The 24,772-nt window shown below is 42.0% G+C and overlaps 1 protein-coding gene and 1 long non-coding RNA gene across 3 annotated transcripts in view; one reads left to right on the top strand and one right to left on the bottom strand.

Annotated features, from left to right (window-relative positions):
- Positions 1 to 10,603: 10,603 nt before the first annotated feature.
- LOC142404632 (uncharacterized) lies at positions 10,604 to 17,397 on the bottom strand. Its single transcript, XR_012773923.1, has 3 exons — positions 16,629 to 17,397; positions 11,083 to 11,295; positions 10,604 to 10,679 (listed from the first exon to the last, which is right to left on the bottom strand). It is a non-coding gene; the product is annotated as an uncharacterized LOC142404632 (long non-coding RNA).
- A 1,259-nt stretch (positions 17,398 to 18,656) lies between these two features.
- PPP1R12A (protein phosphatase 1 regulatory subunit 12A) overlaps positions 18,657 to 24,772 on the top strand; it is a 123,916-nt gene continuing 117,800 nt past the window's right edge. Inside the window, exon 1 of one of the 2 annotated variants that reach the window (XM_075496254.1) lies at positions 18,657 to 19,028. In XM_075496254.1, coding sequence (XP_075352369.1) covers positions 18,792 to 19,028 — 237 coding nt within the window. In that variant the 5' untranslated portion in view covers positions 18,657 to 18,791. The remainder of the gene's footprint in view (positions 19,029 to 24,772) is intronic. The other variant, XM_075496247.1, reaches the window with a different exon arrangement.

Below are 24,772 nucleotides of genomic sequence, written 5' to 3'. Positions count from 1 at the left end.
GATGGGACTTATGGGGAAAAGTTCTTACATACCAGCCTACACATCCTACAATCTTCTCTTCTCCTGTCTTTTATTTTGCATTTCCTCTGCAACAGCCATATTCTTTTTCCTGTCATGGTTCATTCTCTTCATTCATTTGCACAGAAGTACAGATGGTATGCAGGTCGATAGATGTTTTGGTATTAGAGACATAGCGCATCAGTTTGTTTTGTTTTGTGTTGTTTTGTTTTATTATTATTTGCAGAATTTCAACCATTACTGAAATGACTGGTTGTAAAGCAGCGAGAAAAACTGGACTGGACAATAAATTAGTTCCTGAATGTTACTGGCATTTAAATAACACCTACATTTGGTAAGTTAAAGCTACAGGGATTGCAAAACAAGTAATGAGACGTGAGGCCAAACTGTCATATAAGCCTTGACGATCACGAGGAGGAGAGAGGCTATGGAAGACAACTCTCTTGGAGAGTTCAGCCCCAGCCCTCCAACTTGGCATCCACTGAATTATGAGAGCTTTGATGGAGGAAAAAGAGATGACACTTACACTGCTGAAGACTATTATTTGTTTTTTCAGCAACTGTGTGGAAGCTGGAAGATCTAAGGCATTTCATCCAGGACTACAAAGCTACCAAGTCTGCATGGTATTGTGACCATGGGCAATACAGGGAGAGTAACAGAGGAATACAATGCAATTTGCCTCCCAAACTGTGCTTTAAAGGGAAGGAATATCAGTACTTTGCCACCCACAGCCTCCTCTCTACTTTGCCAATGAAAGAAAAAGAGCTAATTTGCCAGGGTTGTGAAAATGTTATTGGATCATTGGGGACATATCATTACTGTGAACACAACTGGTTGGGGAGATCCATGATAAGTCTTCAGAATGAAAGGATTTTTTTAAGCTTTTTGAAAGTCCTAAGGGGGGACATCTTCCTAGACTGGCACAATCACATTGGTATTGTTGCCAGACTAACAGCTTCGTGAGGAACCACCTATTTTTCCTATTCATCATGGAGCCACTGGGATGCAAAGAAGGATGTGAGCATAGCTGGAACATTTTGCATTGCCATGCAAAATGACTGTTTAATGCGTATTTGTAGACTGATGCTGGAAACGCCTCATAATTAGACTGTGTCTAAGCCAAAATATTTTTGTTGTGATATTTGAATGTTGCATTTTACAGAATATTTGTAAAACAAAAAGGAAAATGTTACCAGAAAAGGGGGTAGGGACAGAAATACCTCTGCTGATTTTGAACTGCCAGACACAAAGGCAATTATCAGAGAAGACTGTGGAGATGTGCACCTGAAGGAGGCCTTAAGGGCATGCTTTGACGGTATGTCAGAATCAGAGGAGTATCTGCTTTGTGCTAATTTGTGTCATTGTAGTTGGCTTGCATATGGAATTTAAATGAACTGCTGATTTTAAATGACTATGTCAGTTTTGAAAGCCAAAGTAAATCATCGTCTACATAAGAAATCATAGCAAACAGAGACATTTCTATCAAGATTTAAGCCATGAACAAAGAAGATTCAAGGTACTGACCATTCTTACATGAATCACAGATTAGAGTATCATTCCCCTTAGTGTATGCTGTGGTCAAGTGAAAAGACCTGGCTTGGCCATAATATATTATCATGTGGCAGAAGATGGCCGTAACCTAGATCACAAAACCATCTGTACAGTACAGTAGCTCCTGGCAAGTAAGTTTTAGGTTCTTCTGCATCCTAATGCTTTGTAATACATTGTTTTGGTATTTGTAGGGCTCCAAAACATCTTATATGCTTCCTGAACCACCTTCTGGTTCTTCTGCCCTCTCTTGAAAAGATACTCCCTTCACTTCTTGGCTTCCACACACTCTTGGCCAAGTTAGAGATCATGTCCTCCTTTTTTCTATTTCTTCTTTCTTCTGCTTAAGTTTCTATACTTGCTTTTCAAGTATAGCACAGGAAGGCCACTGAGAAGTATCTGATGAGCAAGGAAAAAAACAAAAATGAGAAAACTCTTTAAAGTTTTCCATAAGGATATTCTTAGAAGTATTTAATTTGCTTTAGATGGCTCATTCAGGACAGTTCAGCAAATCCCAGTATAATGAATACATGAAGGACGTGACCAATGGACTGCTGGATGTCAACAGTGATGAGATAACTGACTATACTTGTCATTCTGACTGATATTTGGCTTGTCAGGGTGCCAAAGGGTCAGTGGAATAAACTGAAATGGATCAAGGACCTGTGCTATGGGATATTTCAGAGTGATAATTCTGCCAGAGTTTCGTTGTTATTCCTGGGGTTGTTCTGCAGCCAAGCTTATCAGGGATTCTTCTCCATATGGACTGAGGAAGTTCAGGGCTTCTCTCCTGAGAAAGTCGAGGAGCTAGACTTGGAATGGCATTTTTTTCTTTAGATCTGCACCAAATCATACCTTTATACTTTAGAGGTGGAAGTACTGGGAAAGAGGGATTTTAAAAACACACTGGGAACTATAATGGAGGGAAGGGAGGGCTTTGAGATGTAATCGCTGTGGCCATGGAGTTCAAGTCAATAACATGAACAGTCCTAGTTGTAGGAACATAGGCATTGTTGGTGAAGGACTGCTTTCGCTGAGGATTAATGCAGCATCCAGACATGCAGTAATGGAAAAGGATCAAAAGGGAATACATGTCAGCTAGTTTTATTTAATCAGCAAACATCTGAGATTTTACCAACCAGACTTCAGATTGCAACATGGAAGTAAATGCCAAACCAGGGGTAGTTCTACTGGTAAAATCATGGTGGCTAGACCTTGCCTACCTATATTCAACAGTAGCTACATGAGATTTGCTAAATGTTAGCAGTCTTCATCATTATTCTGACGACGTCTTGTAAAATATGCCAATCTTTACTCATCACCATACCATAGAAGCTATAGTTATGCATGCAAACAGGCTGTTGACAATCAAATTGACAAGATATCTTTCTGCTTCTACTGTTTGCAGTCTACAGCCTACAGAATCTGGTACATTAATTCCATCTATCAGGAAACCTGTCTTCATATCTCAGTTTATATAGCCACTGCTCAGGATCAGCCTTAAGGATCTCCTTCAACAGTGCAACTCAGAGAGAATTTTTTCCCTGCTTTTCTTTACGTCCTGAATGCCTGAGTGCCAAAGGACTGGTTTATGAAACAAGAAAAGGCAGAGTGTGTCTCATGTCCCAGTTCAACAGAGTGGCCCGGCTGGAATGCATCAGACGGCTGAGCTGGAAGAGTGATTATGCCTGGCTTTCAGGGCAAATATGAAGTCCACACTAATTATCAGCAAAGACATACCAACATAATAGCAATTCTTACAACCTTCTCTAATTTAAGTCTTCATTATTCAATAAAGACAGACTTAATTCCACAAACCCATCTGGAATAGTTGCTAAAATTTAAATCTGTGGAAGCCAGCTCAAATAATGGCCCTTTTTTTAAAAATTATTCTTCATCTCTGCTTATTTTGAAACAGCAATTGCTGAATCATTTTGAGTCACTATCACCATAACTCCATGGAAGCAATTGAGGCTTCTCTGCACTAATGGCATATACAATACCTCCTCAACAGTAGTTTCTTTTTAAGTAATTGTTTTTTACCCAAAGACTTTTTCCTTAACAGACCCCTCCGAAATACAACTCATCTTTGGAATGCTGGAAAGACTTTGTCACACCAAAGACACCAAAAATACTTCTCTGGCTCTTTCTAAAGAGAAACATCCAAATCTCTGCAGTGAGCAAGGAACCTCCATGCACTACAGTCTAAAGCAGGATCTTCCTCTCCTGCCAGTTACTATAGTATTAATATTTTAACAGATTTAGGACACTAACTACCAGCAAAAAGGGGTATTACTCTTATCACACCTCCCTTGAACACCTCATGTATATTATCTAAGGAAAATGTGGTAAAGAAAACTAGACTGTGATTCATCTTACAGCATCCCCAGTGCATGTGAACATTCCTCAAATTATACTCATTATATGGATGCTGCTTCTAAATAAACTTTGCCAGTCTGGGTTATCTTAGTTTACACCTGATTCTCTAAAACCTCAGAAATTTTACATGCTCTATACTACTAACTCAAATTATTTTAAAATTAACCTTCTTTTGTGTGTCTTCCATTTTACTTTTGTTACCCTTGTTTAGAAGTTCTCAGTAAACTCAATTTTTTTTGTAAAAGCAAAGCTTTTGAGGTAACATATTTTTATCCTGAATTTTCAAGCCTCTTCCCAAGGATTTAATAGACATGATACCTTTCGTAAAGCAGTTATCAAATGTTACAGAGGCTGCACAAGGACCAGATGTTTTTATTATTTACATTAAAATTTTAAAGTTACAGAAAAATAACTTTTATTAGTAGCCAAGTTAAATAACCTCTTTAAAATCATTCATCACTATGGCATTAACACATACTTTTGTTGCCAGACCTCTGTTCTGAGCTGGAAGAATCTATTTAAAGTGAGCTGGAGATGAAATGCTCTCATTGTCAGACCAAAAAGTTCATGCCTTGGGACAGCAGCAAATTGTTCTGAAACACTACAAATTGTAAGAAGACTAAGGGTGCTTTATTAGGAGCATATTTAATGAAATACAGGGGTTTAGATTAGCATCATTCACATACTCACAGTAACTTCTGTAATGTCTTATTTGCTTCTAAGAAATGAAAACAAGCATCTATCTTCAGTTCTTTAAAAGAAAACTGAATTATTCTTCCTGCGTGTAAGACCCGGGATAGCTGGTTTATATCCACAACACACAAATGAATGTCACATAACAAACTAAAGTGAAAAACTGCAATTCTCCAATTGTTTTCTGTTGTTCTAAATACGAGCTGTAGCAGAGCTGAAATAGCAGAGTGACGTAGTTCATCGCCCAGATGTGCAGTAATATTATGTGCATTTTAATTAAAGGCAGTGGTCCTGATCCAGCTGAGGATTTGGTCATTGATTTACAGTGGAGCAGGAACAGCCTCAGTGAGCAGTCTCCAGTCTCCAGAAGCTGCACCTCCAGCAGGGTTTTTGTTCAGAATAGTAGTGACGTTTTGAAGTGAATCCTCTGATCATCCCCACTCACTGTGTGTTGGCTTGGTTTGCAGAGTGGGTTTGGTGCATACAAAAGATATTCTTTCTGGGGGAAAGAAAACTGTAACTTTCACTCCAAAAGCATATCTACTGCACTCCAAGCCTAATTAGGGCAGAAGGATTTTGAACCACATGTGTGGTAGGAACCATCCACAATATAAACCTAGAAATAGTTCAAGCATCATAGTAAATCTGATCTAAGAGAAAATGCCCATACAGACAGAATATAAATGCAGGACTCGGTGCCAGCCGTTTCCAGCTGCTGATCTGCTCCTATTGCATTGAATTACTCGTTGATGTAGATGTGACTGTGGTGCTAACATACGGTAGCGTGCAGCTGACTACCGCATATTGAATAGGGAGTCAGGTTCTGTAACATCACACATTTCCAAAACAGATCTACAAAGCATGGGATCAACAGCAAAAGCTATGGAAATCCAAGAGCTGGAACTAAAATTGTGAATAATAATTACTTCTTACAGGCAGTTGCTCTGTGAGGTAAGTCCGTTTTGGATTCCGTTTCCTTTGCTCATATCAATTGCATATAGCCAATAAGACTGTGCAGGCTGAGATGTAATTGAAAGAGCCTGATTCACTGTCCAGCCATTTACAGGTGCGCACAGACACTATAACAGGAATGTTTAAAATTATCCCAGCAGAAGCCCAGTCCTTTCATTCCACTTTGCACTTGCATTTTGTTGGTTTAAATGAGTGTGAAGTGGGGGATATGAATGCTGCCTGACTTCAGGCACCCATCTGAGGAGAGCAGTCTCCTTGGACTCCGTAGTCACTGGAAAGAGAAAGACCTTTCCGGAGGGCAACTCTGATCACCTAACTTTGATGACTGAACTCAGATTGTGGAAACACTGGCTAATACATAGCAACAGAGAAGCAAGCCTACTGTCAATAGAATTAGGATCTCTATAATGTAAGAGTACATTAAAATAGTGCATTAATGCATTTTAATGCATTAAAAATGATGGAAAATCAATGATTTTTGTACAGCATGGAATTTAAAATAAATATGGGTATTTCATGAGAAACCCATGCGTTTCTTAAATCTGATGCAATAGAATTTTAGTTTGTAGAACAGGAGGAAAATAATCCTGAAGCTTTGTAAATTTTTTCTTTTTAAACTACTTCATAAACAGCAAACAGAAGAGCACCTGCTTCAGAAAGAAAAGACGTACCAAACCTTCCAGCTAGAGCAAGGTTAATACATAATTATTGCCTGTTTACTGGGACATGATAAAGTCATCTGAAAAACACAAAGCACTGGAAACCTCACATTTGCTTTAGATACATATCCTAAACATAATGTAAGATATGATATTCCCTTTTTCATTTCCTTATTTAATGTGCAAGAAATATGAAAATTATTTGAAATTGTTGCTCTTTTTTTTCCTGGGATAAATGAAGATCACTGTCAACAAATCCAGAAGATAAGTTACTGTGAGTGCATTTTACAATCTTAAGTATGTCACTGGAAGAAGAAAATTCTGTTTGCGGAAGGTATCTGACAGAAACAAGCAAATGTGGATAATTCAGCATGCAGGCTAATTCCCTTTACTTAGACTTTCTCATGTACATTTGTAGTTATGTAAGAACATCCCATCCTGAAAAATCCATCTCATTGCTGACAGTAATTAGTCTTACTAATAGTTTTAAGTCTAAAGGGGATGAACTGGTGCACTGCCTAAATGGCAAAGGCCAAAAGCTTTTTGTTTTTGAAGGACCAAAAGCTGGCAGAGTGTCAAATGGCACTTTGGCGGAAGCCCAGCTTCTCGCATGTATATGTAAGCTTCACAGCTTTCCATCTGCTTCTAAGCAGATGCACCGAGAGAAAAAGACTCGTATCCAGTTCTGTTGCACCGCACCAGAGCAATGGGTGCTACAGACATAATTATTGTTGTATCTCTTTGGTTAAATTAATATAAATATCATAATTTATATATCATTAATCTCCTGGCAGTCATTTCACAGGCCCTGTGCAAAGATGTACACACCTCTGCAGCAAAATGTTTTATTATAATGACTGACACACATGCCAGAAAGCTAACCCATCCTCTTGCACCACCTCCAGCCCTACGGGTACTGAAATGCCCAGTTCCACTGTTTATTACATCCTTTCATCCCCTTAAAAATTAAGGCTCCTGCTTATATTGAAGTAGAGGCCTTAATGAGTATATGCTTACTTAATAAGTGTACTTGTAAGCGTATGCATACCTACTAGGCCTTATAGGTTTCAATGGGACCGATTACATGATTGCACCTCATTATATTGATTAATATTGTGTGGAAACAAATGTTCCACGGATTTCTTTACAGTCCTGCTCTAACTTCATTAAAATTAATAAACGCAGTCCCTCCTAGGTATGACTATGCAATGACTAGCCAAGGAGGATGACTCTCCCCTCAAGCAGCCAGTCACTGGGTGCTGCGCCCTCAGGCAGCGGACCCGGCTTCCCAACCAGGTGTTACAGCCAGCAGACAGATGTCGTTAGATGTTGGTAGATAGGTGTCTGCACAAAAGATGTCCTGAGAACAAGTGCAGTGGCTTGAACTCCGTTCTCTGCCTTGCCTCTAGGCCTGGTCTCTGTTGTTGTCTTTGGTTTCACCGTTCAGGATCCAGCTCGCATCTGCCGCCTGGCCAGTCGTAGTCCTGGCCCAGGCCATCTGTCCTTGCTGCTGCTCTGTCTGCTCCTTCTCCTGGACCCACCTCACGAACTGCACTCCCTGGCTCCATCTGAAGTTTAGCTATGCTCTTGTCAAGGTGCCTGCAAGCTCCCTGCCTTCTTGGTAACCCAAACCCTACCTCCAAACCGTATGCTTGCCTTGCTCTGTTAGGCTAATGAGTATTCTATGTCTCTGGTTCTTGATTTCAGATTGCCTTAATTACATCGCCTGGCTCCTGCCTCCACCCAGACTCCAGCCCGGGGCCTCACTACGAGGCTTGCAACACCCATGTCCCGTCATAACAGTCTACGCCGACAGGTGCAGGCAGACAGCAGCTTGTTTCGCTAGTGCTCCAAGCCGGACAGAAACAAGCTAGCTTTGGTCTAGGAGCCGTGCACCTACGTTACCTGAAAGGAAGAGCTCTTTTATTTCCAGACAGGATCCACAGCCAGCTTGGAGCACAGACAAACTGAATCCACCTCTCTCTATACTTGCTTAGTTAGACAGACTGTGTAAACCTGTACTAACTTTAGGGTACAGAGTAAATTTAAATGCTAAACAGAGACAGAATGTGTAGATGTCTCAAATGTTTGCCCAGGTGCTAAGCAGCATCCCTCGTGACAAACAGGTAGACAGAAATCTACCGTGTGGGTCGGAGGGGACCAAGGCAGAAAGATTTCTACTAAACTTTTAGAAAGATGGTTTTAGCTTACCTGAGAACGCTATCTATGTTCACTGTGTCATTCAGGTGAATTATAGCAACTGTATTTCATTACATTTGGGTATCAACCAAATTCTAGTCTCAAGCACACTTCTGTGAATTAGGTGTCTCTATTTGTTTCAGTAGGGTTAGTCTGGACTTTCTCAAAATATGCATTTCTATCAGTGAAACTCAAATCTTATACCTCAAGTACTAAAATTTGAAGTTCAGGCCTTTATCCAGCGTAGTTACACTAAGTTTATATCAGCTGATGATTTGATCCTGTGTAACTTCCGTGCCAGCAGATGAAACACCAACAGATATAGAAGATGGCCAAAAGATGTGCTTGAGCTGCCTTAAAACTAACTAGCTTGGCTACTGGTAGTAGCGTACCCAGAGCTGCATAAAGCTCAACTGTAAACTAAGTTAGGCTAGATTTAGTTTAGACTACGAGAATTCTGCAGCTTAGGCTGAGCTCTGTGCTTGCATAGCTTCTACCCAAGCCAGGTGACACAAACCTAACAAAGCCGCTGTACACTGGAATCATTAAAGCAAATACTGAATCTAAATGGTGCCTATTTTCTGGCAGTTTTAAAAGCAAACGAAGCATTTATTAACTTCCAAATTGGTTCTAATACCCTAGTACCTCAGTGGGACCGCTCATGAGTACTGTCCAATGTGAGCAACAGTGGCAGGATCTGACCATAAATGCTTTCAGGCACGTGATAGAGACAGAGACTTTTGTGCTTTTGTTTCTAGGTAACTGCCTGGTTTTGTTTAACTATGTTTTGATTATGGTATGGAGCTCATTTAACACTTATGGGCAAATGCCATGCTTTATGTTATATTTAGCTTTATCACTCTACGTATGAGGACCGCACGGGGTAGTTGCTTCTTTGAGGCCTGATCCTCATCTCCTTACTAAAGCTAAAGTGTGAATCTGTAGGAACGTTATGTAACGGGGGAATGTGGTTCCAGATCTGCTATAATATGTTTAACCTGAATAAATAGTTGGGCTGAAAACTGTGTGTTGTATAACCCCATCATAAGTCAACACATAACTAAATTTCAGATTTTGGAACTTATACTGGAAATCATTTATTTGCATAAGTAACTCTAGTGGGATTCAGTGGGATATTAGTGGGAGCTAATACAAACTCACTAAAACAAGTAGGAGTTCCTAAATTGAGCCTTGACTGTTTTAAATAAAAATAAATTAATGCGTCTAGACATTCTCTAGACAGAGCAAGTGTCTAATGTGACCTATGTATGTATTACCTACACAATTATTATACTTCTAGAAGAAATTGTCATTAAAACTACTGCATTACACTCATTTTGGGTGTAAAATATTAAGAAATGTGTTTTCCTTTGTGCTTACTGCTGCTGCAGAGAAGCGTGTTATATGACAGTGATTGTATGCAGGATATGGTTGCAGGATATTCCTGTTTTGTGTGGGGAAGTGCCTGATGTCTCTTTGAAAGTAAGGATCTTCTGAAATACGCAATGCAGAAAAGCAGTGACGTAGATTTTGAATTTTAAGTATGGATTAGCTATTTTTTACAGAAAGAAGACATCGGAATGATACTTTAAGCTATTAATTTTTTACACTGTTTCCTTTTCCATAGTAGTTAGGCCTCTTCTCCAATCTTATCTAAATGCAAAGTGATGAGACAGTAGGGCCAGATCTTTCTCCTTTTGAAGTAATCGTTTGCCATTTATTTTCCTGGGAGTAACACTGTGAGTTTATCAAGACCATAAGATTTAATATTATGCACAATTTCAAAATTACGCAAAACCTAAGTTTTTTAAATACAGGAGCCCACAGAACTGTAACGCAGACATTTTAGCATAGAAATCGCTTTAGTGTTTTCTAACACACAAGAGTGTTTGTGTTTTTTCAGAGCACTCCTTGCTCAATCAAAATTCTCACTGCAAAAGATGCTGGAGCAGCGGGTGCTTTATCTCCAGCAGACTTTTATATCTTTATTAAGGCTTTAATTTAAATCTTTTAAATCTTAAATTGTGAACACTGGGAGTGGAAAGACTCTAATTAATGCGATCAAAATTCTTTATTCAGCTCTTGGCTCTTGAGGTTTAAATACAAAATGAAGAACTTTGAGTTATTTATCCCATGTAAAATCCAGATTCAGATGCAGAGCCAGAAATGTTCCAACTTCCTATTAGTTATTCTACTTATCAGCCCACAGTCCTAAATAAGTAATCAAAATGTTAATAATCAAACTAATCAAAACAATTCAATTTTAAAATTGTATCTTTAAACTGCAATTATATACACAAGTAGAAAGTTAATTTTACTGTTATTAATCTCTTTGAAATAATGTCATTTCACATCTACCTATCTATCCACCCCTTTGTCTTAAAATAAGTGTAATGTAGAACTTTTCTAGGACCAGCCTTCACTTTCTCAAGCCAGTTCCATTAGAGGGAGAGAGCAACAAAATGCACATAAATAAAAATACAAATCAAGGAATGCTTAACGCAACCTGGAGCCAAGTGTCTGATCTCGGCAAAATCGGCATTTTAGATCTCAGTTAGTGCTTGAAGTAAAAGTATACCATGACTGTTTCATAATCATAAAGAAGTAGCTATACCAGTGTGGCACGCGGGGAAGTGACCACGAGCCAAACGTGGCTTAGAGGAAGGGAAGGTGGACATGGGAGATGAACACCAGCATTGCCTGGCTGTGGCTGGGGGCTGAGTTGCAGCTGGGGTCCTGGCTTGCTTCATGCCGCTGTTGCTGTACTCCCAGGACTGAGTGCATGCTAAGTGTGTCCTCTCAAGACTGTCGCTTTTTAAAATGAAGACTGCCAAGAATGAGAAAGTTATTTTTGTTATTTCATATGATAATGATCTAGCCCTCCACTCACTACCGTGTTTGCACAGAATCTTATTCGCTAGCTGCCACGTGGAAACAAACAGAAAGTGAAACGAAGACAGATACATTACCTCCACGGAGAAGACAAAATGGTGGGTAAAGGAGCACGGGGAATTAACTTGGCAGTTCGCACTTGCCTTACACTAGTTAGCAGATTTATTTTCCACAAGCCAGAATCCAGGGCCAAAGAAACCTTCCCAGACAGGAAAAATAATGACTTAATGGTCACAGCCAGAACCACAGGTGAGATTTCATGTGATGGCTGAGCCTACATAATGTCCCCCTGCTTCTGAGGAGAGTGACTCTGTCCTTCCTCAGGCCTGGCCACGGACTCCCATCTCTTTTGGAAGCCTCCTGTCACCCTTTGATGAGTCTGCTCAGTTTACTAGACCAGCAGAAAACTAGCCAAGCCAAGAAGTAAATAGTCTGCCAGTGCAGACAACTCAGTTGGGTGTCAAATGAACACCAAAGCCGGGGGAAACGTTGGGAATGGTGTCTGTGCATCCAGGGGTAGGGAACGGGCAGTACAAAGAAAGGAGGACTGGCCCTTTCCGTGGCAGTAAACTGCCTGAATGTCCCTGTTATCTAGTGAAACTTCAGCCTAGGTCTCTGACAAATGCTGGAAGAGATGCCTTTCTCTCAGGCAAAGAGAAGGCTGGGTCATAAATCCAAAATGTTTAGGGAAAGAAAAAATTTTGCCCAAGATCTAGAGGTTACAGCCTTCTCCTCATCTTACACTAAGTGACTAAATAACACTTTGGTGGGAAGAAGCTGGTTTTGAGTTACTGTAAGCATCAGCTGAAGGAAAAGTATTTACGGGTCCCTTCTCAATGGGGCCGTTTGAGTTATCATGATGACTGAACGGGGGAGTTGCAGGCCAGCAAGCCAGTTTAGGAATGGTTAGGAAACATGATTTCATCAGATGAGGGTTGAAAGTCATAAACCTGTCAAACCAGAAGCCATTTAAGAAGATTCTGAAGTGTACATCTCTCTGTGTTCACGATACAAGGCTTCTGGAGTACCTTAGCATTACATTAGTGATTGCTGCAGATGAATGTTGCCTCAGATTAATTGTCTCAATTAAGTCACTCTTCTTTTGAACTGACAGGATGAAGCAATCCAATTTCTTTGTGGCCTTGTGCTAAGGAACAATAGGAGGCCACCAAAGGAGTCTCTTGATGGTTTGGGATGAAGTCTGATCAGTTAAGCTGTAGCCTGAGGAGTTACCTACAGAACAAGTAACTTTCTGTAGCGAACACAGGGATAGTAACAAATACAGGGGACAGAAAGGCAACAGTGGAAGTGTTTATTAGGACACTGAACTACCAGAAAAAGTGATTTCTGAGCAAGGAAACTGTTTTCAATTGCTTGTTTCTGTTTTATTCAGGGAAACAGGTCTTTATGAATATTCTTATAAATAAGCATCGCTATACTCTATCAGCCAGTTCCCTTTTAAAAAAAAAACCACTTGGTTTTCCTTTTAATGGCTGTCTGAATAGGCTAAAGGATGACATTATTTTTGTCATTGATATAGGTGTGTTACTTATGTTACTACATTGCTAAGACTAAACATGATGTGAGCGCACAGTTATGTCATATGCTCTGCTGGCTCATAAAAATAGAGCCTGTAGGCACCACGAGTAGCAGGGCATACTCCTAGATGCCCAAAATCCAAGCCAAGCCGATTGCTCAGCCACATGGAGATTTTAGTATTTTTAAACCCCAAGTTAGAGAAAGGACACTTTAATATACCAAAACAAATATTTAAAAAGGAAATTCATATACCTTCTGGTAGCAGAAAATTAAGTGTCACGGCTGTCAATAACCCTTGAGTGTATGTATATTTGCATTGTGAGTGAGAAGCTAGAACAGGATGTCTTTCATTTCTCTTTGTCCAAATCATCCTCCTGCAGCCCTGGAAGTATGTTTCTCAGCTGTGATATGTTCAGAATGCAGCTCACAGGGAACATCTTGCATGCATTTCAGAGGGACAGGTCATTCCCTTCCCCCTCAGTACTTAAATTATGCGTTTCAACAGTATGCTCCTTGACTCGCGCTGCACACAATAGTGGAAAAGAAGCACTTTACCTGCAGAAATGCTGAACAGAGGTTCCTCAAAGCTACTGTAAGATTATGTGGCCTTTTGGACATCAGAATAAAGCAAAGATACTTGTTCTCAACAGCAAGAGGCCAAAATGGACAACTGTCATGGCAGAGTGTCTAACACCACGTCTACATCCATATACATGCAGCATTCCCAGGACTGCAGAGACTGAATAGAAACAGAGCGCCTATATTTCTGTTACACAACATATGGCCCAGTTCTGTTTTTTCATGAATTGACTAGGCAAAACAAATTTAATTGAAAGTAAGAATGGTTTTATAAAGTCAATTTTATAAATAAATGTATTTCCCTATTTCTAAAGGACATGGTGTTACTTTTCACTAGCCAAGACAATTATTTTTAGCTTAACCCATGCACTGTTGAAATTGTCAGTAGACCAAATACTGGTTTAACAGATGGGTACATGTAGAAGTATGTGAGAGCATCCCTATGTGAATCAAGTTTAAATGTTAGCTTGCATTGCCATCCAAGAATACGGAGAGAGCAATCTGTGTAAAGCTCATGAAAGATACTGGGAGAATACACCATAGCAAATCTGATTCAGAACTGCATAGTTTATAAATATGTGCCCTGGTTGCTATGGTAGTTTTAGTTTTGGTTTTGGTGACTCAGGATTATGCAGCATCAAAAAGTAACCCACCTTGAAATGTGGGATTTCTATGCAAGAATCTTACTCAGAACTGACAAAATGAAAGAGCAAGAAGTCTGCTTCTTACATAATTTACTTCAAAATTTTGGTAGCACTTTGTGCATAGTCTTCTTATCTCTTTTTTTCTGGATAAGGAATGTACCAGAGTTTTCACTATTACTTGTGTGCATTTGTCAATCAGAGTAGAGAATACACCAGATTTAAAAATAGAAAGGACTATGACTAGCAAATAAAAAAAATGAGAGAAATGCCTTATTCTTATGATGAGTATCTCTGTCACAGCTTTTTCATGTTGATAAAGGCTTTTATATTTTCTTATCCCATCTCTCATTTTACAATCCATGATTCTTTATAAAAATCTGGAAGATTTATTAGAAAGTTTTGTCAATATATACAGCCTTTGTCACTATATCTTCAAATTATCCATTTTTCCCAGAGCTGGAGTTGACGAAATTAACTTTGATACATTAGTTTTCTTCATTGGGGAGAGAAAAATGTTAGGACAAAATTTTTAGAAGCCACACTGTGTCTGTTGCTGTTCAAGATGAAAGACAAGACAACAGTTATCCTTAGGAGGTCAGAACAAAAATTCTGCAGCCCAGAAGCTGACTATTTTGGGTAGTGCAAAAGCTTCATCCATGTACTTCTGTGGTCCAGAAGCCTGCATGAAATAGCTTTGAACGATGGTTCTAATGCTTTTAAGGAAAAAATGGAAAACCAGAAAGCATGCTGATAACAATCTCATTGCTAAATCATTTTATTGATCACTTGAAGCCTGCCATTAAATTAACTGAAAATGTATACACGCATAGATGCTACCTCTGCAAGTGTTTACATGGTTACCTCTAGAGAAAATTCCTCCTGAATTCAGTGCTAGTATTTGTATGTGGAAAATTAGATATTCAATCACCTTTAGTGCTATGTATATACAGGCAAACAAAGGATTTTACAGCACATCTAGTGTGTTGAGTAGTCTGGGAGAGGTACATCAAAACAGCCTGACAAAAGTAGGTCTACTTAGTGTGTCCTTAAGTTGCACACATCAGGTACCTAAACTGGTAAGTGTCTTTTGTAAGCATACTATTATTATTGTAAACACACATGCACACTTATGCAGTTATCTAATTCAATCTTGTGATACTGTCTTGCAGTAATGACTGTTTTAGGACAAATTTTATACTCACTTTCAATATGGTCTTCAAAGAGAGCCTTAATATATAGGGTTTGGTCTAACCCTCTGCACAGAGGAGTTTCACCCTCCATGCTTAGGTAGATAATTGGAAAAGAATATCAGATTTCTGCAGCAACTATTACTGATGATTGTATAAGTTTATCTCAATTAGTACTGAATTAGAAGCTGTAGATGGTCTCATCTCCTCTCAGCTACACTGATTCTACAATGAAATTGAATGACATCAAACTGGTAGGATGGGGTAAAGAATGTGACCCAGTATGCCTTTGCTATTGAAGTTATAAACTTTTATGTGAGAGATGAGATAGGAAAAATACAGAAATTAAAAACAAGTTTTAAGAATTATTAATATTATTATTATTACTTTTATCATTATTCCCTTCTTGTTCTGAATGTTGTTGAATACAGAAAATGTGAACAATTCCAGAGATTAACCAGTTTATGTGAATGACAGCTCTACTTTTTGCTTAAGGAAGACCATATGCTTTGCTAGATCACATTCAAGGACCACATATAATTTACTGCAGAGCACACAGCTATCTGGGGAAGGCATATACATATATACTCCATATATATGGAATACCTGAATTTCAGCTGGCTGCACAAATGAATTATATGTTGCCTGTGGAGTCTGTAAAAAGCCTCAAACATAACATAACTCCCAAATGAGGTGCAACCCAAAGAAATGAAAGTGTCAAGGAAAAATTAAAGTCAAGTATGTAGAACATACAAATAGCTGCAGCGTAAGGAAAGATATTTGCTGAAGTTCTCTGAAAAGCTGGAGCTGAATGAGTGAAAAATGCCCTGAAGAAAGGAACAAAAGGGAAGTATTAGATCTGGTCTTTAAAACCAGACTGTATGATACTTAAGAACAGAAAGGGGCGTGCTTTTTGAGCTGTAGAACCTCTGCATTTTGCTAACAAGCCAAGGACAGTGAGCTGAAGGAGTTAAAGGAGGATCCATGACCAGAAAGAAAAAGCTGAGCTGGAGGAGTGAAGTCAAGGAGAGGAGACTGGAGCTCTGATGGAAACCTAAAAACATGTTCCGTGAAAATGAAATTCCAAAGAGAGTGCGTTTTGAATAAGCGCCTACCAATTTGCCTAGAATTACTTTGCTGCTAATAAAGCACTTGATTTAAATATTGCGTGCTGAAATCAGTGTATTACATTCTTCAGCTATGTGGTTTCTTTGAAGAGTCAAATTTTCAGACAGCCAACTGAGAAACAGAGAAGCAGCATGTAGGGTGGTACATGTAAAATATCAGAGACATCTGAGGACAGAGGACTCAGCTTTTACCTTGTGTTACCTTTTTCTGGGTTATAGTTTTCAGCTCCTTAGGAAATGGCACTGGATTGTCATTCCCCAAGAGAGTCTGTCCCCAAGGAAGTTTGCCCACAAGGACAAGATCACAGCAGGCATCTGGAGCCTGCACAAATCCCCTCCTTAGATGTGAGTCAGTCGATGCAGCCGAGTTCCTGGCTGGTAACTGTCCATACCGGGCCGATGGTACCACCACTATGCCAAAGGACAACTCAATCACCTGTGTGAGTAATAAAGACTGCAAAGACTGCTTCTGAAGTGTATTATGCAGAGTCAGCCATACTTTTAAACCCAGGAGCCTAAACTGTACCTCTGGATAGTCACACAGGCTGTCAATGGGAAGGTATATACTAGGTGCCAGGTAATCATTCATCCACCTACTTAGACTGCAAATCTTCCTCTGCCAAATCTTTCATCTTGACTACAAGATGTCATCTTTCGTTCCCAATCACATTGCGCCTGCAAATTGTCAGTGCACTCTCATGCATTGCTGTACGAGTAAATCTGATGGATACTATGCAAATATCTTCAGATGAAAATCTGTTCTGAAAGACATTAAGAACAACACGTTGCTGCAGGTGTCTTGCAACTATTACTTCTTGCAAAATGCCGCTGACATTTTTATCAATAAAAATGGAAATAAGAAGCCTGAGTAGGCTGTGAGTCTGCCTACCGTAAGAAGGAGACATTATAATTAGAAAAGAACAAACCATGCAAAATTTGAAGTGTATGAGGTTTGGTGACCCTCTCAAACTATACTGTTTCCTATAATTAGTTGAAAATAAAACTTTTTTTCCAGTGAGTTTAAAACCACATTTTATCCCCAGAGATGATTCAATTTAAAACAAAATACATATTGCTTTTAGCTAAAGAAAACATGCTATGCATGGAAAAAAATTTACTATGTATAACAGCTTGGTTCCTAGAAATCGCAACTCTGAACGAATACATTTTAGTCTTTGTATCTTCAAACACTGTATGCTCTGTAACTACTTGTTTTCTCCCAACAGAAAAGATGGATGTGCTACCCCAGGTTTTCAGATAATGGAAGCGAGCTTTAAGTAAAACGGACAATAAGCACGGGGATTTGTCCACTGCCACGTAGGAGTGCCAGCGCAAACAGGAGATGGGTGCTTTCGTACAGCAAGCTGCCCTAACGCGGACATATCTAACCTCCCAAAACAAAGGGTCTTCAGTAAGTCACCCCGTTTCTTTCCTTCTTTCCTCCAAGCGGCTGCATTTGCCCCGTTTGCCAATGCAGGCAGAAACGCTGAAGTTGTTGCATGTGACGCAGCGGTCGCTGGCAGGGACAGGCAGCACCTCTAACTAAGCTGCCCCACAGAGGTGGACGAGCACTGTGCTTCCAGCCGCAGAAGCCCCTGGGAGCCGCACACCCGAAGCCTGGCTCAGGTTTTCGGGTTTAAGGCCTACATCAGGCGCCCCAATAAACCCTCTCCCCACACACTCCGTTTTGGAGAAGTCCGTCCCCGGTCACCCTTCGGTGACGGCCGTTTTATTGGCAAGGCCCTCATCGCTTTTTGAGTGTATTTTTTCAGCCTGGACAGCAGACCCAGGCCGCAGAGGGAGAAGGCCGGTGCCCCGGCTAGCCCCGAGGCGAGGCCCTGTCAGGCAGCGGGCCCCGTGCGGGGCCACACCGCCGGACGCCCCGCGGCCCGGCTCTTCCCCTGCGGTGGCGGGGATTTCCGCCCCGGCCGGGCAGGGGAAGCCGGTGACCCTTCGGCTGAACTCTTGAACTCACGGGCCCGGGATGAAGCAAACCGAGCCCGCCTCGCCCCAGTCACAACACCGGCGGCGGCACTCCCCCGCCCGCCCCCGCTGCCACCCCGCCCCCGCCGGGCACGCCACCGCCCGCCCCGCCCCGCGCCGCTCGCGCGCCCGTGCCCACCCTCCCGCATCGGTTCCTCCCAGCCCCGCCTTCCCCCGCCGGGAAATCTCGCGGGGTTATGCTAACGAGGCCGCCACCGCCCCGCCCCGCCGGTTCCCTCCCGCCCTGCGCCCTCCATCTGGGTGGGTGAGCGAGCGAGGGCGAGTGCGGGCCGCGGTGCGCTGTGGGATACTGGCGGTATATAGTCTATCCTCGGTGCGGCGTTAGCTAAGGGGGCCAGGCAGGAGCGGGGTATGAAGATGGCGGACGCCAAGCAGAAGCGGAACGAGCAGCTGAAGCGCTGGATCGGCTCCGAGACCGACCTGGAGCCGCCCGTGGTCAAGCGCAAAAAGACCAAGGTGAAGTTCGACGACGGCGCCGTCTTCCTGGCCGCCTGCTCCAGCGGGGACACCGAGGAGGTGCTGCGGCTGCTGGAGCGGGGCGCCGACATCAACTACGCCAATGTGGACGGGCTCACCGCGCTCCACCAGGTCGGTGCGGAGCCGTCCTCGCCGGCCGGGGGGGGGGGTCTGGCCGAGCTCGGCGGTGGGACCGGGGCTTGGGCAGGCAGGGAAGGGGGGGCGAGGCCGGCCGGCGAAGTGACCCCCCCCGGGAGGAGGTGGAGGAGGAAGGGGCCGGAGGCGGCTGCTCTCCCTTCCGCTGGGGGGTGTCGGGGCGGGGAGGGGCCGGGAGCGCGGGGCGGGAGGCGGCGGCGACCGGGGTCAGGCTCGGGGGCGGCCGGCCGGCCGGAGGGGGCCGCGGGGGAGCGGCCCGGGCCGGCTGGGCTGGAGGGGGCGAGAGGCTGCGCCCCCTCCCCGCGGGCCGGGCGTCGGAAGGGGGCGGTTGGGCCTCTCCTTCGGCGGGGAGGAGGTGCCGGTGACCCTCTTCGGCTTTCCCCGCTCGCCTCGCTTCCCCTGTTGGCAGCGCCTCCCTCGGGAGGGACGGGGGGAGCGGGCCCTGCCCCGGGTTGTCTGGGAGGCAGCTGGGGGGGACGGGGCAGGTGCTCCCGGCGGAGGGTGGTGGCCGGCAGGTGAGGGAGGCGGGCTCGCCTGGGGGGCGCTTGCCCGGCCGCCGCTCGCCCGGGATCCCGGTAGCAGTTTCCTGCTTCCCCCGTCTCCCCGGTTTCGCGGCAGTTGAGCCGATTAAACCCCGCTCGTGTGTGCGTGCGGAGAGACGGATCATCTTTTTCTCTCCGGCTTCTAAGGGGAACCAGTGTTTTGTTCCTAATATAGAAACGTGTATCAATAACAGGCTGCTCGCTTTCTTTAGCGATGGCTTCTGCCGCAGTGTGAGAGCTGAACTTTAAGGGGAGCGGGGCTCTTACTTACAGTTTTCTTTCGTGCGTTGGAGAGCAGTAAAAAACCGAATCCATATTGCTTTGTTCTGGTGTGGGTATGTGGGAGGGGGGTTGGTGCTGAGGGAGATAACTTTCACTTGGGGCAGGGGGGGAATGGAAGGGAAGCTGGCTGTGAAGTTTCCTCAAAATGGATGCTTTGTGCATGTTGAACTTCATAGCAGTCTGATTGGAATCTCAAAACGTTAGCCAAATAAGGAAAGGCTGTGGCAATCCGGAGATAATGTGGGTTTGCCTGAATAGTTTTTGTTTCTCTAGAAGGCCAAAAGCTTCCACACAATACTAAATTCACTGGATATCCAAAAAAACAAAAAATGGTCTTTGACAGGCTAGCTTCTTGTTCTTAACTTTAGAAGTTGTTCTGTAGTTTAAAAAAAAAGAAACCTTAGTGATTATGAGATGTAGGTTGACCAAGTAGAAATCTTCCCAAAATGGTTAGGTGAGGTAATTAGGACATTGTTGTTATACAGTGTTTTTCTTAAATTCACCACCTCATTTTTGTTTAATGTATTTTATCCATCCCATGTAGTTTTTTCAAGGATGTGAGCCTCTACAAATACCTAAGTTGCCCCATAGTACTGGATAGAATCCCCTCCTGAATATAAGATGTAAAATTCTACTACTCTTTGCTCTATTTCCTGTGTATAAGTTGTCATTGCTTCCCTGTAAAGGGTATTGGTTTACTTTCAGTTGTGAACTGAACTGGAAGAATGAATCTGTGTTGTGGTTAAGCCTGTCAGCATGTTACTGCAGCACGGTTACCTGACTTCAGGCTAGCCTGTCACTTCATAGTGAGGTTTTATGTATTTAACCTTCTCTAATCAAGTTATGATTGCTTCATGCTTCCAGGGAGCTCTGTATTAGAAGTCATACCTTAACTGGTTAGATCGTTGGGTCTACAAGTTACTGTACTCCAGTGATTGGTAGGAAAGGATGACGTTTGATTTAACTCTATCGTTAAAATAAGAGATGAATAGTGTTGTCTCTCCTCGTGAAGTCCAGATGGCATTTTCAAAATGTCTTTGATACTATATGCAACAAAGTTTTCATCAAGATCATTCGGAGCTTATTCTCTCCTTCTTTTTACCTGTAGTCAGCTTGCAGTTTGGAAGGGCAAAGTCTAAGGGAACAGAGGTGAAGATTTACATCACTACTAAAACTCTTGCTCACTCTCCTCCTCATCCCCTCCTCTAGTGATACCGAAGAGCCTTTTCTGGTTTTATGATATTAAAAGCAAAGCAAATAAGAAGATCAGTTGTGAGGTTATAATCCTCTTGAGGCAGTCCAGTGAATGAATATTGCCTGTTGCTGTAAAAAAAAAAAAACCAAAGGCTTATAACAAAACGCCTGCCTATGACCAACTCTGTATGGTTTCACTTCATTATTATCAATGAATCTTATTCTCCTCTAATATGCCATATGAAAGGTACAAATCATACATGATGCAGTCTGTAACACGGATTCATTTAATCAGACTTGGCTGTGGCATGGAACAAAGCTGTATCTGTTCGCAAAGGAGACTCTTCAAAAACTTGTCATTCTTCCTGACAGAGTTTTATCTGATTTCAGTTGTGTTGAAGTCCACGTTGAGTTCAAGACTGCCGTGGTTTGCTGTTGCTTTGTGGTTTTTTTGTTTGTGGTTTGGTTTGGGGTTGTGTTTTGGTGTGTGTTGTCTGTCAGATCCCCTGGAGATTTTACTGCTTCACAGGAATAAATTTATCTCAGGAAAGATGAAGTGACTCTACCTTTTTTGGGTTGTGTCCTTTTTGTCTTGCATCTAACTATTTCTGCAGTTACTGAGAACAAGTGCATGTGTCTGAAATAGCAGTAGAATTAAATATTTAATATACTATTCAGCCTTTGTTTTTCCAGCTAGCTATGACAGTTATAGGGAGAGGCTTAAGCTGTGTTTTCTTTTCCACAGCCCAGGTGGTTGGAAGTGCTGAGGAGAAAGTACCATTAATCCTGAAATTCTGGTGAACTTCAGATCTGGTCTTTAATGGAGCATCAAGCTTTGCTACTAAAGCCATTAGCCAAACTTTTCTTATATCAGTGAGCTAGAATGCTGTCACCATCAGAAAGCTTATGTAGAATTGTTTCTCTTCATGCATATGGGAAAGAAAAAATAACAGTTGGATTGGTAGCTTAGAGAAGGAAGAAGGAGAGCATATGTGGGTACTTTCTTCATCTCTTGACATTGCCAATGAGTTATTTTGTTTTATATTTGTATGTGCATAAATGAGTGGTCTTGAGTGAATCATATCTGAGGACGTCGATTAAATTTCTTTGAGTTAAAAATCTTGTAGAAGGGAAAAAAAAAGTCATTAGATGATGATCATTATTCCTGTATGTAATGTTGGGTTCAAATGCTGTTCTCATTAAGAACTTGTTTTAGCATATGTTCAGGTGAGGCCTCCAGCACAAAGGGCAAAACGGGGCATGCCATTTTTCTATCCATGGGACATACATGCAGTCTAGGATATTGCAGCAGGATAGTATGTATTCTGCTGGAATATCCTACTTTATATACACGTTGTGTGTGTATATGTCTGTAAGACCAGAAAACTTACTTTTAAATTGGACCTTAAATTTACAATCAGATGTCTGTTCCATTAATTTAGTGGAGGTTGAAGTTGGTTGTTTTTAAATATTGCATTCATGGACAGTCGTCATGCAGGATGAGATCTAACTTACAGATAGTGCAGCTTTTCTCATCTGCCTTAACAATTGAACGTAAGGAGATACTGCGAGAAAAACAGAACCCAGAGGTGAGCCGTGACCTCACAGATTAATAGTTTTCGCAGAGTGGGGGTAAAAGTAGCATATTCTGCAGTAATGTAAAGAAGAGACTGTATACTGTTTTCAGTAAAACCTGGTCCCTTCTAGGGCAGTCATATTTATTTGGAGTGGGATTCAGTTCTGTCACCCTGGAAGCTTAGCACCTATTCTTCCTCAGTTTGGACTCTCTTTTCCTCTCTTTCCTTGCCTGCCATGAAAGAGGACTTGGTTCACCAGCTCTGATTGGAATTTATTGCTTAAGTCACTGAAAGTAGTTTGTCTAAAAGCTACATAGAGCTTTGTACAGGAAAGAAGAGCCCACCCTTTCTGGGCAGCACCATGGGAAGGCTGCATGTGGTGGGGAGGGACTGTGATGTGACCAGTTTCCTGGAAGGCTGGATTTCCTGTGCATGGTGCTCCCCTGGGAGCACAGGGTGTGCACTGTGGAGTACCTGCACACTCCTGATAAAGAAGGCAGCTGAGATTAGCCTGTGGTTAGGTATGACAGTTTATGCAGCCTGCTTTTTGGGTGCCCTTTTTCTTTGAGGCTGCTCAGACCTAGGAGGTGGTAACCTGTTTTTTGGCCTCATTCTCTCTGGGTGAGGAACGTGGGTGCTGTGGCCTAATTCCACCACATAGATCTTGCTTCTTTCTGGGGAGGGTGCTGCTTTGCAGGTAAGATAAGGGAAATTGTCTTGGCTGTTTGTGCATGGGGATCATTGAATACTGTAGGTGTTGTCATTGGTGAAGTCTGAACAGCAAGAGAGGCTCCTTATCCTTAACGAAGGATTCATGTGCTCTTTTTTGTCCAGGACAAGTACAATTTAATTAAGTGAAGCTCCCCAAAGGCTATCTCTGTTGCAAATATCAGTGTTTTTCTGCAACTCTTCACGTACTAAACTGAATATGAAGGTGAGACTGTTTTACGCACATTATAGTTATGTATTAGTTTGCAGGCGTAGCAGTATGCAGTGTTAAATAGAAATTTTGATTTGATGCCACTGCTGTAGGACTCTGCTGGGTTGATCCCACAGTAGTGATTAAGATGCTGAGAAACTCTTCACAAGTGTGTTTCACTGACCACTTACTCTTTCTAACTGGTTAAGGACAGTTATTGCTGTCTTAATATTTCCTGTGGGTTCTATGGGATTTATTTCTTGGATAAGAAGTACCTTCCTTTGCGGGAGTTTCTGCAATAGTTTATGTGAAAAATTCTGTCAGGGCTCCTGGTGGCATGCTCATAGTACCTGATATGGTAAAGGGTGCCATTACAGTAGGCATCAACTGTTGTCCGTGTTACGACATCCTTTCAAACAGCAGGGAGTGACGAAGAAGAGACATAAAATCTACTAGCACTGGATCCCTTTTGCCTTAGAACTTGATAGAGGGCGGTAAGGCTGCACTGTTGGGAACCTTTTTGACGAATGATAACACAGGTCATGTATTTGAGCAAGGGCCACAGCATGTGGAGCATGTCAAGTCATAAGAGCAAAGAACAGGTTGCTACAGTCTTAAATCTCTAGGGTGTCTGCATCATAGCAGCAGCACCCAATAACCAAGGGTAAGGAAGGTATGGAAATAGCTCAAAGCTATCTTAGTAACCTCCTAGCTATGACTTCTGCACTGCCTCTTTTGGAGAGTGAAAATACTGGTGTGTATGGTAAACCTGTTAATTTTCCAAGACTGTCAAGTAAGAGAACTTCCTTTTGTACAGAAAGGTTTGTATTCAGTTACGAACCTGATGCCTAAATCTCACTGTTTGGGGGGGAAACAACCTTCTAGCCACCAAACCTCCTAATGCTCTCGTTGTAGATGATACACAACTGAGAATTTTGGAGTAATTTGCCCAGCTTGTATTTTGTTATCCTGATTTTTTTTTAATTCTCTATCTGTACAACAAAGCACAGAAAATCAGTCCTGAAATAAGTGTAATGTTGACTTTACTCAGTGATTAGGCTACAGAGGCATATTTGTTTAAAATTCCCTTTGTAATAGGAGTTGGTTCTTGTGTGGGCTATAGATCTTTCTCTCCGTAGTTACAGTAGCTAGGTTCAGATTCTACAATAAGTACTTGTTAACTTCCTACTGATCTTGTCATCTAAG

Source organism: Mycteria americana, chromosome 1 (genome assembly GCF_035582795.1).
Source record: "Mycteria americana isolate JAX WOST 10 ecotype Jacksonville Zoo and Gardens chromosome 1, USCA_MyAme_1.0, whole genome shotgun sequence".
NCBI classification, from domain to species: Eukaryota; Metazoa; Chordata; class Aves; order Ciconiiformes; family Ciconiidae; genus Mycteria; species Mycteria americana.
Note: the sequence above shows the minus strand (reverse complement) of the source record. Positions and strands in the feature narration are given on the sequence as shown.